This window comes from Rhinolophus ferrumequinum, chromosome 6 (genome assembly GCF_004115265.2).
Source record: "Rhinolophus ferrumequinum isolate MPI-CBG mRhiFer1 chromosome 6, mRhiFer1_v1.p, whole genome shotgun sequence".
NCBI classification, from domain to species: Eukaryota; Metazoa; Chordata; class Mammalia; order Chiroptera; family Rhinolophidae; genus Rhinolophus; species Rhinolophus ferrumequinum.
In genome coordinates this window covers 63,594,265-63,611,264 of record NC_046289.1, presented here as the reverse complement: position 1 = coordinate 63,611,264, position 17,000 = coordinate 63,594,265, and the positions used below count along the sequence as shown (strand labels likewise).

Genomic DNA, 17,000 nt, shown 5'->3' with positions numbered 1-17,000 from the left:
GGGTTGTTTTTCACAGTAGTGAAATCTATGAAGTCATCCAAGTAGCCACCAATAGGGAATTGATGTACATCCATAAAATAAAATACCCTGTACTTGCTGAAAAGAATGACGTCAATCTATGTTTACTGACATTAAAGGGTATGCAAGATAGAGTAAGTGACAAAAAGCAAACTGTATAACAGTTTTTTATGTTAATGATTATGTGTATTTTTGTTAAAACATACATGTTTAGCGTACACATAAAAAAAGTGGGGCTGTAAATACCAAACTTTTATTAATATTGGTTACCTCAGGGAGGGATAGTTGATGATGGAGGACCTTCACTACGTACATTTCTATATTTCTATAATTTTGAAAATTTTTACGAGTTTGTGTTATTTTTGTAAGTAGAAAAAAATAAAGATAAAAAGTGTCTTCACTTTGAACTTGTGTATTTCATATTTAAATCTAAAAGATTTACATTTTAAAATCTTATTAAAACAGTTACACACAAATGTTTCTGAAATATACAATAAACTTTTTTTAAAGTAACGCACAAAATATTTTCTCACAAATTCATCCTTCACTTGTTGAATTTAAAATAATTCATTTCTAATATCTTCAAAAATATGTCCTTGGTTAGCTTTGATAAAGTATTTTTTGATACTTTCTGAAGTACATGTGCTTTCTGAAAAGATTTTTTTACACAAGTAATGTAGAGAGGCATAATGAAGAAAATAAGTCATTCAAAATTTCAACATCCAGAATAACTATTCATAGCTATATCCCTTTATGATTATAAAGGACAGGTAAAGCTCTTTTTAAACAACAGTAGTGTCACTGTTATAAAAAAAATATTGTCTCTAACCTTTTTGGACTTACTCTTTAATTATAATTGGTCAGATTGGTGCAGAGCCAGGCATGCATGTATTTACTAAAGTTTGGGGTAAAGCCGTTTTGTTTGTAATCATTTAAGGCACATGGATTATTCCTTCCCCATTCCTCCTGGAAAGGCATCAAAATCCTGCTTCCTACTCCAACTTCCAGGCTGTCTCTGAAGATGGAGAATTCTCTAGGAGGTTAAAGAACTTACTAATTAAGATGACCCAAAGAGTATTCACAAACATTTTTGATATATTAAAAACGGATTCAACAAATACATATTAAACACTGGGCCTTGTGCTATAAACAGGGAGTTGTGTGAGACACGGCCTCTGCCTTCCAGATTATGGACTAGTAGGAGAGATAAGACAGATCCATAAAGAACTTCTGTACAAAGTACTAAGTACCACATGCCGTGTGAAGGATGCAAATTAAGTGCTGCTATAAGAATACCAAGGAGAGAGGAATCATTTCTGGCAAGAGTGATCACAGAAAGAAGCAAAAGAGATGTGATATTTAGGCTGGTCCTTGAAGGAAAGGTCGGATTTCTGTAGCGGGCAGAGGTGGCTGGAAGGGAAGGGCATTCCGGGTAGAAAAAGAGTATTAACTAAAGCCCTGAAGCTCCTTTCCAGAATAATGAATAATCCAGATCAACAAAGGCACATGATTCATATAGGTGAGTAGTAGGAAATAGAATTAGAAGAAAGGTAGGTAGGGCCCATTGGCAGGGAACTTTGCATACTAGGCTAAGATAGAATTTATTTAGTTGGCAGTAAGGAGCCACTGGAGGAGTTTTTGAGCAGGGGAGGCACGTGATGAAAGCTGTGCCCTGGAAAGATTACGCTGATGGGTTGCGGGAGGGGAGGCCAGGGTGTATAGTAAGGAGATTGAGTAGAAAGCCAGGGTGGTATCCTGCAATGTGATGCTGAAGGCGTAAAGTGCGGCATTGACATTAGGAATGGAAAGGAAGGGAGCGTTTTATAGAGAATAACAAGTTGAAACCTTCCTTCTTCCCATGGCGTCTCATGGCACAAGTTGGCATGATTGCAGGGGCTCCAAGAGTCCTCCCCACGCTCCTTTTTGTCTCAGAACTCACAGTCACTTTGCACACTTCGTCCAGATAAGGAACAGTTAGTGTTCTCTCTGGTTACAAAGTTTGGAAACCAAGAGATTAAGAAAACTCAGCCATGTAGAATTGGTGAATAAGGAGGAATTAGACCCTTCTTGATGATCAGACTTTTAGCCCATAAAGCGTGTGGTCCTGTGCTTCCTGTAGGGAAGAAAAAAATGTTCCTTTTATTCTGGTGGCTTCAGTTGAGATCTCTCCTCCCCTTACCTTTCCAGCAATGCAGAGAAAGGGAGGCTGGACGGGCCTGCTCTGTCCCAGGCACTGTTATTAAAGCCGCTCTTTGGACTTGCGTGCACACTGATGGTTGTATTGTGAATCAGTGCTTTAGCTAGCGGCCCTTATTCCCACCCCTCTGGTCTGAGGTCTGATGCCCTCCATCTGCATACGAAATCAGATTATCGGTCTTTGACACTGTAATGTCAGTTGCCTTGGAAACGGGTGTCAGCTGTCCATATTGACTGTGCCAGCTGGATATGGGCAAGCTCTGACCATGTGGGGTACTCTGGCATTGAAAGACCCTCCATTCCTCTTTCTCTGTAACCATCTCAGTGCGGAGAGGTCAGAACCTATTTCTTAGACCCATTTCAGCTACTAATGAGGCCTGCCAATTTTTTTTAAAAACATTAAAGCCAGCAAGAGAGGACCCTCTTGGCCCTTTACTTCATCCTGTGCCCTCATCCTCTTACCATGGTTCTCAGACCTGTCCCTGTTGGCTCCACAAAAGCACGGTGACTTCCCGATGTGCCCTTTCAGAAACCGTAACATTCTGGTGGTTTGGGAGGACCTGAACTCCCTCCTCAGGTCTCCATGGTTTCTGGACCCAGACGGACCTGGGTCTACATCCTGGTTCTTCCACTCCACCGCTTACCTGACTCCTTCCTCTATAAGATGGAGATAATACTAGTCCTTCATAAAGTTGTCAAGGATTCAGTGAGATCATCTTGTAAAGTGCGTAGCGCAGTTCTTGGCACAGAATACATACACGTTCAGTAAATGATAGCTATTATCGCTTCGAGCCTCTCTCTGCACAAGCCCCTCCGGTACCCACAGATCTGGGTATTCTTGTAAGAATGCTAGGAACATGGTTTTCTGCTTGGTCCCAAGAATGGCTGAAATTGGGAAACAAAAAGGCAAATGCATTCATTTAGTAGTTCCCTACCTGATTTATCATGAGAACCACCGGAGATTCTTGACCCCCATTTTTGTATCTGTTGATTGGGAATCTTTTGAGGCAGGTGATGGGGACAGGGTAGAACTACTATCTGAAAACATGTGTTAAGTCCCTGAGTAATTCTATTGACAGGCCAGGATTGGGAACCTTTGTTCTCTAGTCTGCAATCTGTGAGATTGCAGCTAGAGGATCTCTAAGGTCACCTCCTCCTGGGCAGTGGCAGATTTACCTTCCTTAGAAGCTGAGGCTATTTTAATCTCTGTGCCAGAGCATTGGCTCACTTCCAGCTAATTCTGAACTCTACGCGAGGGAGTCTGGTTTTTGTGTCATATTGGAAGTTATTTGTTTCTGGGAGCTTTCAAGGTATAGACAACAGAACTGTAAATCAGTCAGACAGGGTGGGGACCAGGAGCAGAGACCAGAGGCCAGGTCTGTTCCACAGTCTTGGAGTGGCCACCGTGTCTCTTCCGGCCTCTGACCAGATGGCACTTTGGATTCTAAAGAGCAGGAGTGAGTGAACTTGGGCATGACACCCACTTCCCCCAGTCCCCTCCCTACGACAGTCCCTGATTCTCTGCCCAGCTGGCTAAGTCTCTGCACAAAGCCTGCTGGCCCTTGGGCTTCCTCTGTGGCTTTTGCATAAGTGGTAATTCTCAGAATCTGGTGGAGAATTTGCTTTGTGAGATTGCAGTGTAGTGTGTGGGCAAGAAACAAGCGTAGTTATTCTTAAACTGCAGGAAGGGAGGGAAAGGCGGAGAGTGCTCTGCCTTGGACAGGTCTGTGACATGCTTGTTTATAGAAACAGCAGCAAGCCCATGGTTTGGCTGGAATGACTTACAACTCAGGTATTTATAACTTGTATTGAGTGGGATTGAGGAGTGGAGAAAGGGAGAAGGAGGAAGAAAGAAACTGGTGGCAACAAAACATGACAACAAAAACAGAGATCGGCTTCCTCCCAGTTGTTGGGGTTTCTTTTACCAGTTTGAGGTCAGCTAAATCCTAGATGACCCTAGCCTTTGGCTCTCGCCTGCTAGTTTCCTCTCTCAAGGGAGCAGCTGCTCCCTTGTCATGGCACACTCCCCGTAGCAGCCCCTCACACTGAGAAAGGAAGAGCAAAGCCAAACCACTTATGCCACGGGCGCAAGCCAGAAGCCCTTCTTGAGCAGGGACATTGTCTGGGATCCACAAACTGAATCTTTCATTGGCTTATGCTTCTCTATCTTGTGGACTGATCCGTTCTAGGGATGAGAGAGAGATAGAGACAGACAGGCAGACAGACAGACACACCAGAAAAGCTTAGAAGAGTTCCTGGCATCTTGGCTTAGGGGTCTGGGATTGCTTGGAACCCTGTGCTGTGCCACCTGAGTTGCAGATGGCACTGGACTTGGGTGCGTCTTTTTCTTGCCTCCTTCTCTTACTTCTTTTTAGCACTTACATTGACTATCCCTCCCTTCTGGGAAGTCTCCGCTTCACTGGCTTCCTGGTTTTCCTCCTCCCTTTCTAAATGCCTGGCCCCTCATCTTCTCCATACTCTAAAAATAGGTATTCCCCACGGTTCTGTCCTCAGCCTCTCTCTCCCTTCCCTCCGTCTTCTCCCGTCTCGTTAGACTTTCAGGGGTGGTTTTCACCTGCACGTGAACAATCCTCAGATACCTATTTTCAGTCCTGACCTCTCTCCCAAGCATTCATTCCTTGCTTATGTTGCTCAATTGACTGTTCTGTGGTTCCTACTAAATATCTCTGAAGTACCTGAGATTCAACTCGTCTGAAACAGACGTCCTTGGCGCTCATCCTTCCTCCTGTGTCTAGACCTAGGTCCTTTCTCTGATCATGGCACCATTTCTTTTCATGGCACCACCTTATTCCCTGTCTTTGAGGTTCAAAGTTTGAGTCTTCTCTCTTTTTCCTCCAGAGTTTGTACAGTGCCCAGTCTTGCCAGTTCTATTTGTTTTGTCACTTTTGAATCCATCATTTCCTTTCTATTCCTCCTACCTTCATACTGGTCAAGATCCTCATTACTTCTCACCTGAACTATTGTACCAGCCTCCTGATTGGGGTCCCTGCCTGTGTTGTATGTCTTATATACATCATCACCAAAACAGGTTTGATTGTGTCCCTGGCTCAACACCCTTTAATGGCTTCCCAGGCATACAGGGGACCCCCACTTTGTTTGCCATTCAGTGCCTCTCCTGACGTAATCTCCTACACCATCTTTGCTTTCATCGTTGCTCACCTGCTTTGTTATTTCCTTCTGCCAAACTTTTGGTCATACAGCTCTTCTACTGAGAATTCCTTTTCTCTCTGTCTTCCTGTCAAAATCCTATCCTCACTGTGAGGCCCAGGCCAAATACCATCTCACCCTCCAAGAAAGCTTTGTCGTTTCCCTTTCCTGGTCCTGTTCAGAAATCATCTCTCTTCCTCCTCTTTGAACACTCTGTATCTTTCTCATGACCCTCGTCACATACTGGATTGCTTTGTAGTATGTGGTTCACCTTCCCTGATACATGTTGAGTGTAGAGGGTAGAGTCTACATTCTTTACCTTAGGATCCCCCACAGCCTCCCAGTGGCTATTAAACTTTTTTTTTAGAACAACCCGCATTAAGAAATACATGTTACATTGTGACCCAGTACACCCAGACACACACACACACACACACACACACTCCCGAAGTTTCATGATCGATACTTATCTTGACTACATGTCATAAGATCTGTTTTTGTTCTATTTATTCATTACCCACTAAGTCAATTTCAGGTCTCATTAATAGGCTGCAATCTGCATTTGGAAAATGCTGTTCTCTTTAGTGTGAATGAGTAGTGCTATCTAGTGCCTCTGAGCCACCTGTTTTTTCCATCTCCTTTAATGAGAGCCAGAAGAGCACTTAAACAGTTGGCTTTATTCCTGCTTTCTCTCTCTTGGGAATAGGCTATTATGAAGTTATCCCTTTATCTCATTATAGTGAGGGATAATTTTGCTTTCCTTCTTTCTCTCAAGAGGATACAATACTGCCCTGACTAGTGCATGCTGGGAGTGGTGGGTATTCAAGCCCTCCTTTGCAGTATACCTGTCGTAATTCTGCCCTCCTGCAGTCTTGCTTCCAGGGAAAGATGACACCTTCTTTCAGGTTGGTATAGGCTTTCCTCTATCTCATCACTCTCCACCTGCCAAAGCAAAGGCTGGGTCACAACTTGATTATTCTTCCTGCTTTTAGGCTGTGTTTCAGGCGTGGAGGAGGTCACCATAAAGTACAATGTGAGTGCTTTCTTCTTAGTTCACTTCTATATGAAGCAATATTCCTAGAACTGTAGATGTACCGTGTTTCCCTGAAAATAAGACCGAGCTGGACAATCAGCTCTAATGTGTCTTTTGGAGCAAAAATTAATATGAGACCCGGTATTATATTGTATTTATTATATTGTATTGTATTATATTATATTATATTATATTATATTATATTATATTATATTATATAGATCCGGTCTTATAGTAAAAGGAGACCAGGTCTTATATTAATTTTTGCTCCAAAAGACACATTAGAGCTGATTGTCTGGCTGGGTCTTATTTTCGGGGAAACAGGGTATTGGGGTGCTAGCTACCTACAGCAATTGTGTCCCAAGTCACTGGCCATAATCAGTTATCTGAACTAGTGTGTGTTTCGGGCTATGTTTCATTGACATTTGGGTCATGAGGGTTTGGAGCTGAATTTCCTGGGCCTCACCCCAGACTTTGAGGGTAACTGTTTTCCCATAGGGCCTCTTCCCTGCCTCGGTTTTCTCAAATGATGCTTGAGGCCAGAACTCTCATACGAGTGGGCTTGCTTCCTGAAGTGGAAAGGTGCTGTAATATTCAGGAGGGGCCAGGTCATTGGTTCTCAAAGTATAGTCTGAGAATCCCCCGCTTCCCAAAAACCTTTTAGGGGACGTATGGGTCTTCCCTTTCCAATTATGTATCCAAATGAGGCCAGATTTTATTCATCTTCAACTAGAGTAACATATCACAACAGCTTGAGGGCAGATGCAGATATGAAAATTCAGCTGTTTTCTGTTGAGCCAGACATGAAAGAGATTTGCAAACATATTAGACAACGTCACTCTTTTCACTAAATTTTTTTTTTGGAAAACAGTTATTCTTTTTTAAAAGTGTGAAAGTTTTAACATATAATGGGGTTTATTGTTATTTTTAAATTAATTAACAAATATATTTAAATATTTCCATGATAATTTCTCATATAGTAAATACTGATAGATATAACTTGTGTGAACAACAGCTCTTCGGGGTCCTTGATAATTTCTAAGAGTGTACCAAGAGAAGAAACTAAAGACTGTAACAGGCCAAACAGTGTGAAAATCGCTGGGCTGGGTCATGCTGTGGTAACAAATCACCTCAAAATCTCCCTGACTTAACAGATAGTTTATTTATTTATCTTTTTTTAATTTTATTGGGGAACAGTGTTTCTCCAGGGCCCATCAGCTCCAAGTTGTTGGTTGTTCTTTCAATCTAGTTGTGGAGGGCGCAGCTCACTGGCCCATGTGGGAATCGAACCGGCAACCCTGTTGCCCAGAGACTGCGCTCTAACCAACTGAGCCATCTGGCTGCCCCAGTTTATTTCTTGTTCATGCTTATGTTCAGTGTGGGTCAGCACTGGGGTTCTGATGATCAGAGTTCCTCAGGGATGCAGGCCGAGGGAGCCCCATCTCACCACTTGCTGCCATGCTGAGCAGTCAGAAGAAGGAGTAGCACAGTCCTTGAAAGCTTCCACTGTCAGTGGCAGGTGAGAGCATCATGAAAATGTGCAGCCTCATAAGCACTTAAGTGAGAAAACGAAATCAAATCAAAACACATACTTAGTTCTTGGTACCTTCCCCCCCACATTGCTGGGTCAGTGAGTGTCCATGAAATGGCCTGAGGATAAAGAAAGAACTGAGGGATGTGAATGATAGAAGGATATTGCTCGTGAGATACCAAGCCCCACACTACATCCTGGACCAAAGCTTTTCTCTCTCTCTCTCCCTTTTTTATTAGTAGTTTCAGGTGTACAAGACAACATAACGATTAGACATTTACACCCCTCACAAAGTGATACCCCCACATGACTCCGTACACTGTTGTTACAATTCCATTGGCTGTATTCCCTATGCTGTACTTTACATCCCATCACTATATGTATATATTGTAATTATAGTTGACATTCAATATTATTCTATTCTAGTTCCAGCCTGTCTCTTCTTTTAATATTTACTGTGCAGTATTTAAGACATAGATAAAGACACATGGAATATTAGTGTGAACAATTACGTGTCCACCATCAGCTTCAGAAACAAAACGTTACCTGTTCCATTAAGCTCCCTTTGTTTCGTGCTTGCCCTCATCTGGATGTGGTCTTTCTACCACAACCAGTTTAGGTACTTTGTGGAGAGCAACTGTACTGGCCTGAAACACCCCAGTTTTCCTGGGCTTCTCATGTCCGCTCTTTCACTGTTTCTGAAGCCTCTGCCATGCATTCATTTATTCATCAGATATTTATCAAGTGCCCATCGTGTGCCGGGCACTATTTAAAGTGCTAAGGATACATCAGCGAGGGATAACAATTTAGATCTTGCCCTCAAGGAGCTTGTCTTCTGATGGAGAAGACAGGTCATAAGTATGGGGACAGAGATATAATCACTGTCAGGACACACTACCTGACTTTTTAAGTGCTGTGAAGAAAAATAAAGCAGGGTGAGGTGGGTCTAGAGGAATAGCAGAAAAGCAAGCCTGGAAAGGCTTCTCTGAGGAGACCGTTTCATGAAGACCTCAGTCATTCAGCTGTGTGAATTGCTGAGATAAGAGCATTTTAGTCCAAGGAATAGCAGATGCAAAGGACCTGAGGCTAGAATCCTCTCCAGGTGCTGGAGGCAGCCTGGGTGGTTGGGGTGGGGTAAGTGAGAAGGGACAGCGGAGAAAATGAGGTCAGATAGGTAGCCAGAGGCCAGATGATTTAAGGCCTTATAAACAGGGTAAAATATCTGGATTTGAACTTAAGGGTGGGAAGTCATTGGAGGGTTTTGAGCAGAGTAATGATTGATTTCATGTATATTTTAAAACAACCACTGGCCTGTCAACTTGGAGGAAGACTCTAGGGGGCAAGGCCTAAAGCAGAGAGAACACAGAATTACAGCCACAGTCCAAGGGAGAAATAATAGTGGCTTGAACTAAGTGGCGTCTTGGTAAATGTTTCCAGGCTCTCTGAAGGGAAAAAAAGGATCCTGATTTGTAGTGCTTGCTGATTGCCATGGTGTAAGTACTGCCACCTTGGTGATTTCAAGCTACCACCGTGCTGTCATTGAATGTGGCCGTGGGAAAAGCTGTGCCCAGTGTCAGTTCTCACAAGCCAGTGCAAACCGGCTCCAGCACACCACCGCTGGAGCTTGGGGTGCATTTAGGCTGTGGTGTGTTTACAGGGACGGTCCCGGTTTGTCTCCATTTTCTAGGGTAGATGGAAATCATACCATGTTTTTGGAAAGAGGATATGGAGAAGGTTATGAGAGGGAGAGAGTCAGTTTATAAAGTCCATCGTTCCAGAGCCTTCAAAATAAGCCTAGATGTTGGAGGCCCTGCAGGAGCTCTGAACTCCCAGATCCTTTGAAAGTGGAGCTCAGCCCAAAACCTCCCAGCAAACAGGAAGCTGGTTTGAGTTAGAACATAAAATAAAAACCAGCTGATGCCCCTGAATGTTTTTCCCCTCCTCTTCCCCCTCCACAGAGCCAAAGGAAACTGCTGTTTTTTCCTTGGATAGCTGCTCAGAAAGCCAGAAAAAGCCAAAAACCATAAACCCTTTGAAAAGAAGCCAAGTTTTGAGCGTAGGCAAACGCCTGCCTGTGGGGTTTCCTAGCCCGGATGTCTGCACACTGCTGAGAGTCCTAGGAGGAAAGTGACTGGGGAATGAAAAGGTGCCAGAGAGCGGAGCCTGAAACCCAGGCCGCTGGAGAAAGATGTTCTGTACTAGGGTTTCTCCAACTGTGGCTTCCAGCCGCTTTGTAGGTCATGAAAGCAATCAAGTGGGCCATGACCAGAATTATTATTTAATGAACTAGAATACAATAAAAATAGAGTATCACATTACAATTATATACATTACTACATGCAATAAGAGTACGTATTGTTTTGTGATACTTTTATTTCAGTTTTATGCGCATGCACACGCATACATGTGTGGGACAGACTGGGTCATGATATAAGATATGTCTCTTACTGTGGGTCGTGGTCAAAAATGTTTGATAAACACTGGCCTTCCCCTCCGCCCCCCCATGGTTAAAATACCTTAGATATATACCTTATTTTCACTCAATTTTTTTTTCTTTTTTTTTTTTTTAGTTTCAGGTGTACAAACCAGTGTCTTTAGGGCCTGAGTTAACTCACTTCTTCCTGCTTTAGGCTGCTGTTGAAAAGTCCAGGCTGGTTTCAGAATTAATTCTCCATACAGCTGGATCACCTACCCACAAAACACCTACCCAAATTCCTGTCAGAGGGAAGGCCAGCCGGGAATCCGTAGGCTAGTCTTTAATTCTTTGAGACCAAAGCTGAAGCAAAGGGAGGGATTAGTGCACATTTGAATCCGAAGGATTTGTCTGAAATCAGATTAGCTTGAGGAGAAGAGGCGTGGAGTAACCTTTTAGCTCACTGCACTTGATTTTGTGACCTTTTCCGTCTGTGTGGCTAATGTGGCCTCAGACTCTGCTCTGCCGTGGGCAGTTGGTGCGGCAGGAATATTCCTGAGCACCCTTCCCCCTGGGGTAGCCAGAGGCCGGGTGCCAGGAGAGGGTGGTGCCTTGTACTGGGTGTCCCTCGTACTTCCCCAGGGTTATTTTGTGCTCTCCTGCCAGTGCCTGGTGACTGGGTGCCAGGGGGGTCATTAAGCGGAGAAAAAGTGTAGAAGGAGGCACCATTTAGGACACCCTATCGAGAATGTATTGAGGGTCCATGTCTCCATGAGGAAGGACATTGGTGTTAAGGAGAATGGAACTCCCATGCCTCCCAGTGCTCTGACAAAACCTCAGATGTGTGGCCTTCTGGCCAAGCACCTGCAATTTCAGATTGGAGCGATCCCCGGGGCCTGCAGCTTTCTAGAAGTTTGCTGTGGCTGACCCAAGGAAGAAGGCATACGCAGATTTCTACAGAAATTATGATTCCATGCTTTTGAGGAGATGAGGAAGGCTGGTACCCTTCAGAGTGCGAAGTGATTGCAGAGTGTAAAGAATTTCTTTTGGTTGACTTCCATGGAAGTTTGTCACTGACCTGTGTTTCTGAACTATGAAACATGACTATTTGGGCTAAGGAATAGTTTCTCTTGATAAAGAAACAATTAACTAAAAAAAAAAAAAAAAAAAAAAAAAAAAAACGTATTGAGTAGACTAAAGTTAGTTTATTCCACACTAGGTTTTGTGCCTCAGATAGGCTCAAGGGTTACTGGCAAGTTTGGTGCTTGCCAAGTGGCTCTGGGTTGGTATGGTTCCCTGGAGGTAAAGTGCTTCTCTGCGAGTAGACCGAGAATTGCCACATCCCCAAGAAGCTCAGAAAACTCTTGGGGACCTTTCTGGGAAATACGTTTTCACTGTGTTCCAGGAGACTTATTTTGGTCTTTGGCAACCAGAGGGCATTTCTTTCCAACCTAATTCAAACTGAAATGGTCCTTGGAGATAAGAATTTAAACAGGCCCTCTAGGAGCACTTTGAATTCTCCAGCTGGGACACTAAGAGAGAAGGAGTGATCCTAAAACTACCATAATTGATTCTGGGCTTCCCCGCTCTAGAAACTGGCCCGGACTAGGCGTAGACCAGCCTGCCGCAGGTATGAACACCCATGAAGTGTTTCTGGTCCACGGCGCCCTCCTAGGACCTCTGAGACTCTCTTAGCAGAGTGCGGTCTGGCCTGTTTACATGGCCATTCTGAATTCAGAAGCCCCTTGCTCTGAGCCAGCGAAGACCAAGGACATCCCTGAAGAGGGCCAGTGCAGGGAGTCCAGACAGTATTAGAGGAGACTGGACCTGGAGTGACGAACAAGACGTCTGTAGCAGAGGATGAGGCTGCGTGACAAACAGGAAGTTACAGAGTCTCACATGGCATCATCTGGCAGAAAGACCAGTAAACTAATGTGCACCCCGGGAGGCTGCAGACTGGGTTGGGGGCGGCGGTGGTGTAACCCTAGTGATGATGAGAGTGATGGCGAATATCTTGTGTGGCCGTGTTCTCTCAGGATCTCTGAGCACTTTACACATGTTTCCTTTTCATCTCTGTGGGAGTTGTGGCTTGATAATAATAATTAGAGTCCTCTGAGCATCTGTGCTTTGCAAAACACAGCATTAAGCCATGTTTCTGCCTCCTAGGCTTGCAGTCTGTATGAACTGGCAGACATATGGGGGGCAAGGGGCGGAGTGGAGTCCTCTGATGGAGGGGAAGAGCGTGATGGAATGCAAAGATCAGGGATATTATTAGTCACCTAATTGATACCTAACATTCTTCTGGCATTTGGGAGATCAGAGTGGCCTTTCTTTCATGCCTGCCAAGGCACGAAGATCAGTGACCTGCCCTGAGAGTCATCGACCCAAGAGCCCCAATCTGGGGACTCAAAGCTTTATCTTGTAAACAGAGCCCTCCTGGGTGGGGGGAGTGCTTTTTCTCTGTGGTCATGAGCAGAGCTTTCACCCCTTCATTTTCTTTCCCTTGGTACCAGCAGATTGAGGCCGCTTGAAAGCCGGCGATGCCCACTGGCTTTTCCCGTGTGATCAAGGGGCCTGTGGCCAGAAGAGAACCTGGAAAAGTCAATAGCCCATTCTCCTGCAGACAGAGCATCAGGAGAGCGGTCAGCACTGCAGGATGGTCCCGAGAACCTTCAGCATCTCCTTTCCAACCCCACTTTGTCCATAACGTGCCACTTCTCTGTCTTGCTCTAACAGGTGACCTTGGAGAAGGTGCTCGGAATAACAGTGTCTGGAGGCAGAGGGCTTGCCTGTGACCCCCGATCCGGTTTAGTTGCCTACCCAGCTGGGTAAGTGCCTTGGGAGACGTCTTATTGCACGAGAGTTTATAGCCATGCTCAACCAGTTGGGGTGGGCAGGGGTTTTCTGGTATCTTCTGGGAGATACATCTAGATGAATGTTTTGGTGTCAAGGCCAAGTACAGGCTCAGACTTTGTAGCTAGCCTCTCCCACCCACTCATATTCATGACACTTTATATTATATGCAGCTCCCAGCACCTACCTTCTAGTTATTTTTAAAAACAGCTTTATTGAGATGTAATTCGTATACCACACAATTTGCCTATTTAAAATGCACAATTCAATAGTTTTCAGTATATCCACAGAGTAGTGCAGCCATCACAATCCACTTGAGAACATTTTCATTACCCTAAAAAGAAACCCCATACCCATTTCTGCCCAAGATCTGCAGCTTTAGGCAACTACTAATCTATATTCTGTCTCTATAGATTTGTGTATTTTGGACGTGTCACATAAATGGAATCATACAATATTTGGCCTTTTGTGACTGGCTTTTTTCGTATTTAGCATAACGATTTCGAGGTTCATACATGTAGCAGAGACCAGCTTCATTCCTTTTTATGGTTGAATAGCATTTGATTGTTTGGATACCCCACATTTTATTTATTCATTAGTTGATGGCCATTTGGGTTGTTTGCAGTTCTTCGGCTGCTCTGAACATTTGTCTACTCACTTTGAGAGATGTTAGCGCCATGGCAGTAGGTTTCTTTAGGCGTCTGCAGACGTGTTTCCTTTGGAGGCTTGGGGCCCCGGCTGCCTCTGGTTCTCTGTCAGCCTCTGTTCCTTGCTGCTGGGCACAGGAACATGGAGATGGGAGGCCGCGGCTTGGCCACTCTTCCCCCACCTTCGGCTTGGGAATACGCGAGTTCCCCAGTCTGAGTTCCGCAGCAGCTCATGTCGGTTTTGTATCTGATGTATGATTTTCTTAGTTTTATCATCTCATCAAAAAAGCTACCTTATCAAGAACTTATTCTGTGCCGGGCACTTTGTTAAGCATTTTGCAGGAATTATTTAATACTCAGAGCAACCCTGTGAGGTTGATAATATTATCATCCTATATTTTAGAAACTGAAATTCAAAGAGGTGAAGCAGTTTGCGCACAGCTAGGTCACACAGCTAGTGTCTGCACTGGGTTTCAACTCAAGTAGTCTGACTGCAGAGCTCTTACTTTTTAAATAATAACTAGAAAGTCTGGGAATACCAGACTTTCTAGTTATTATTAAAAGCTGCTTTCCCCCTAAGCTGTCTGTCTGCCATTTGAATGAGAACAGCCCAAATTATGGACATCTCAGTCTATGCCAGGGAGACTCTGCCTTGAGATCTGGGGTCAGTGTCCCTTCTGAGTGTCCCTGTGGCATTTGATGTCTGGTGGGGACGCTGTGGGCGCTGCACTGGATTTACCCTGCAGAGGCTGAGCTGCCTCCTTCTCCCACCTCCCACCCCAGAAGCAAGTTGATGAATGACTTCTGCTGCTGGATGCTCTGCTCAGCGTGCCTCAGGGGAATTCCACTCGTGCTTGCCTCTGCCTGGGAAAGCCAGGTTCCTTCTTGTTGGAGGTGGGGCTGGGGCCGGCTGGGAAAGGCCCAGGCTGCTGCCTACTGCGTGCTGAGCCCTGTGTCCCTGCCCCGGGATGTGGAGGCCTGCGCCCTCTCTCTTCCCTACATGCCCCGGACCCCAGGCCTGGCGCCTCTAAGGGCGTGTGCTTCTGTTTACCGGCAGGTCCCAGCCTGGCTCATGTGCCTGCAAGGCATTCTGCTTCCAGGTGTTGGATGGAAGCTTCCTTGCTGGCACCTCTGGTAGATTTCCTCAATGTGCTTGTTTGGGCCAGCCCTGGGCAGTGCCCCGATCTACTCCTTAACCTTTTGATTTCCTAGAACTTGAAGTTCTCTCTTTGCAAATGGTCCCTTTCCGGCTGTCTTTGTTTTTGCTTTGTGTGAGAGCTCCCTGATGTGCCTCTGGAATATCTGGGGGCCACCAAAGTCTGTGTGAGCCAAGCAGGCTCTGTCCCTCCCTCCTTCCCTCTATTCCTATCTGGTGATCCTAACCCCACCCCGCCCCCCACCCCCACTCTCTTGTTCCTACTGAGCTTGTTGATCTGGGAGCAGCTCAGGTATCCTAGAAACAAGAAGAGAAACAAAGCTCAGAAAATTCTCCCAGAGGCCTAGAGGCAAATATCAAACCAAAACAAAGTTTTCTGAAAGGAAATGAAACAGCTCAGGGAGGGTGGGGTGGAGGGGAATGTGTGTCAGGCAGAGGGGGCTCGAAGCCTCTGGGCAGACCCCTAAGTTTTCACGGCTCCCACATGTCTTCTGCAGAGTTCTCCCCCCTTTGCTTTTGTTCTCCCCACAGGAAGCCCACCTCTCACCTGTCACACTGTAAGTTCCTCTGCCCTAGGAGACCAGGCTGATCTCCAGAGAGCCCCTTTGAGGGCCTCAGTTTGGTTGAACACCCATAACTGACATGGGCCCCTTCCCTAGCTGGCTTGGTAGAGGATTCAGGGGCTTTGGAGCCCAGCACAGCCCCTATTGCTACCGTGGAGCCAGTCAGTTCTGAGATGGGGTTTCTCTTGAGCCCTAATAGCAGGGCCTGGCCTGGGTGAATGCTATGGGCAGAGTCTCTGTCGGAGTGGGAGCTGTCCTGAAAGCTGACTGGCCCATCTGGCCGCAGAGAAGAGACCTCTTGGTTGCTTTAACTCAGGAGGAGGAAGGGAAACCCAGCTCTCCCAAAGAGGCCCTCCATTTCCTCAGCCCATGTTGGAATTTATGCTGAGATCCCAGATCCAAAGCACTGGACTGGGTGTGCAGCCACAGAATCTCCTCCTGAACTGTGTTCCAGTGACATCTGAGCTGAAGGAGCACAGAGCTGCGTTCTTACTCTGCCCATGTGGGTGTTTGCCAGGGAGTATGTGGGGCTGTTGAGAGACCGGGTGAACCTGAGAGAAGAGGAAGCTGGGAGTTGGTGCCCTGATGGGCATGAATCACAGGCAGGAGCACTCACAAGCCTCTGCCCCCTCAGTGCCTTTTCTCCTAGTTTCCCTGCAGATCTCACACCTGAAACCTGGGCCCCTAAGTTCTTCCCCAGTTTGTTCACGGAGACAGTCATTCATTTGTTCAGCAGGTCAAAAACCTGCTCTGGGCCAGGCATTGTTCCAGGCACAGGGTATACAGGGTGAAGAAGACAGATGGAGTCACTCCTTTGGTGGGGTTTAGGTTCAAGAAGGACAAACAAACCATGTAAACAAATAAATCGGCGAGGTAATATCAGAGAGTGATAAGTCTTCTGAAGAAAATAAAACCAGACAAGAATCAACATGTGAAGATCTGACATCAGAGCGTTCCAGGTGGAGGAAACCTCAAGTGCAAAGATCCCAAGGAAAGGAGGAATAAATTCACTTGTTTGAGGAGCAAAACAGTGGCCGTGGTGGCGAGGCCACGACTAGTGAGAGGAGGGAGGCTCAGACACTGCCACTGGAACCCGGTTCGGAAGTCTCGCCGCTCACAGAGATTGACTTCTTGTCCTGGAAGAAAACATATTTAGAGTTTAGAGCCCGCAGAGAGAAGTGTCCTGGTAGCTGTATGCCAGTGGCCATTCTAGTCACTGGGTTATTACCAAGTCTTTCTCATGCCTGTAGGGCAGGGGGCTCATAAAATGTCCCAACAACAGAGAAGCCAGTGGGTCTCATGGCCTCGCCTCAGAGGGTTACTTATTTGGAACGCTTCGGAGTCTAGGTATCTAAGGAAGACCATGACCCAGGAGGCCCTAGGAAACATCCTAGAGCATTATCTCTTAGCAGAATTAAGGCC

General features: G+C 45.6%; 1 protein-coding gene and 1 pseudogene across 4 annotated transcripts in view; both read left to right on the top strand.

Annotated features, from left to right (window-relative positions):
- Window positions 1-17,000, top strand: part of MAPKBP1 (mitogen-activated protein kinase binding protein 1) — a 51,285-nt gene that overhangs the window by 12,154 nt on the left and 22,131 nt on the right. For all 4 annotated transcript variants that reach the window (XM_033108527.1, XM_033108526.1, XM_033108525.1 and 1 more), the window contains exon 3: window positions 13,096-13,187. In XM_033108527.1, coding sequence (XP_032964418.1) covers window positions 13,096-13,187 — 92 coding nt within the window. The remainder of the gene's footprint in view (window positions 1-13,095; window positions 13,188-17,000) is intronic.
- On the top strand, window positions 11,170-11,382 carry LOC117023574 (cytochrome c oxidase subunit 6C-like; annotated as a pseudogene).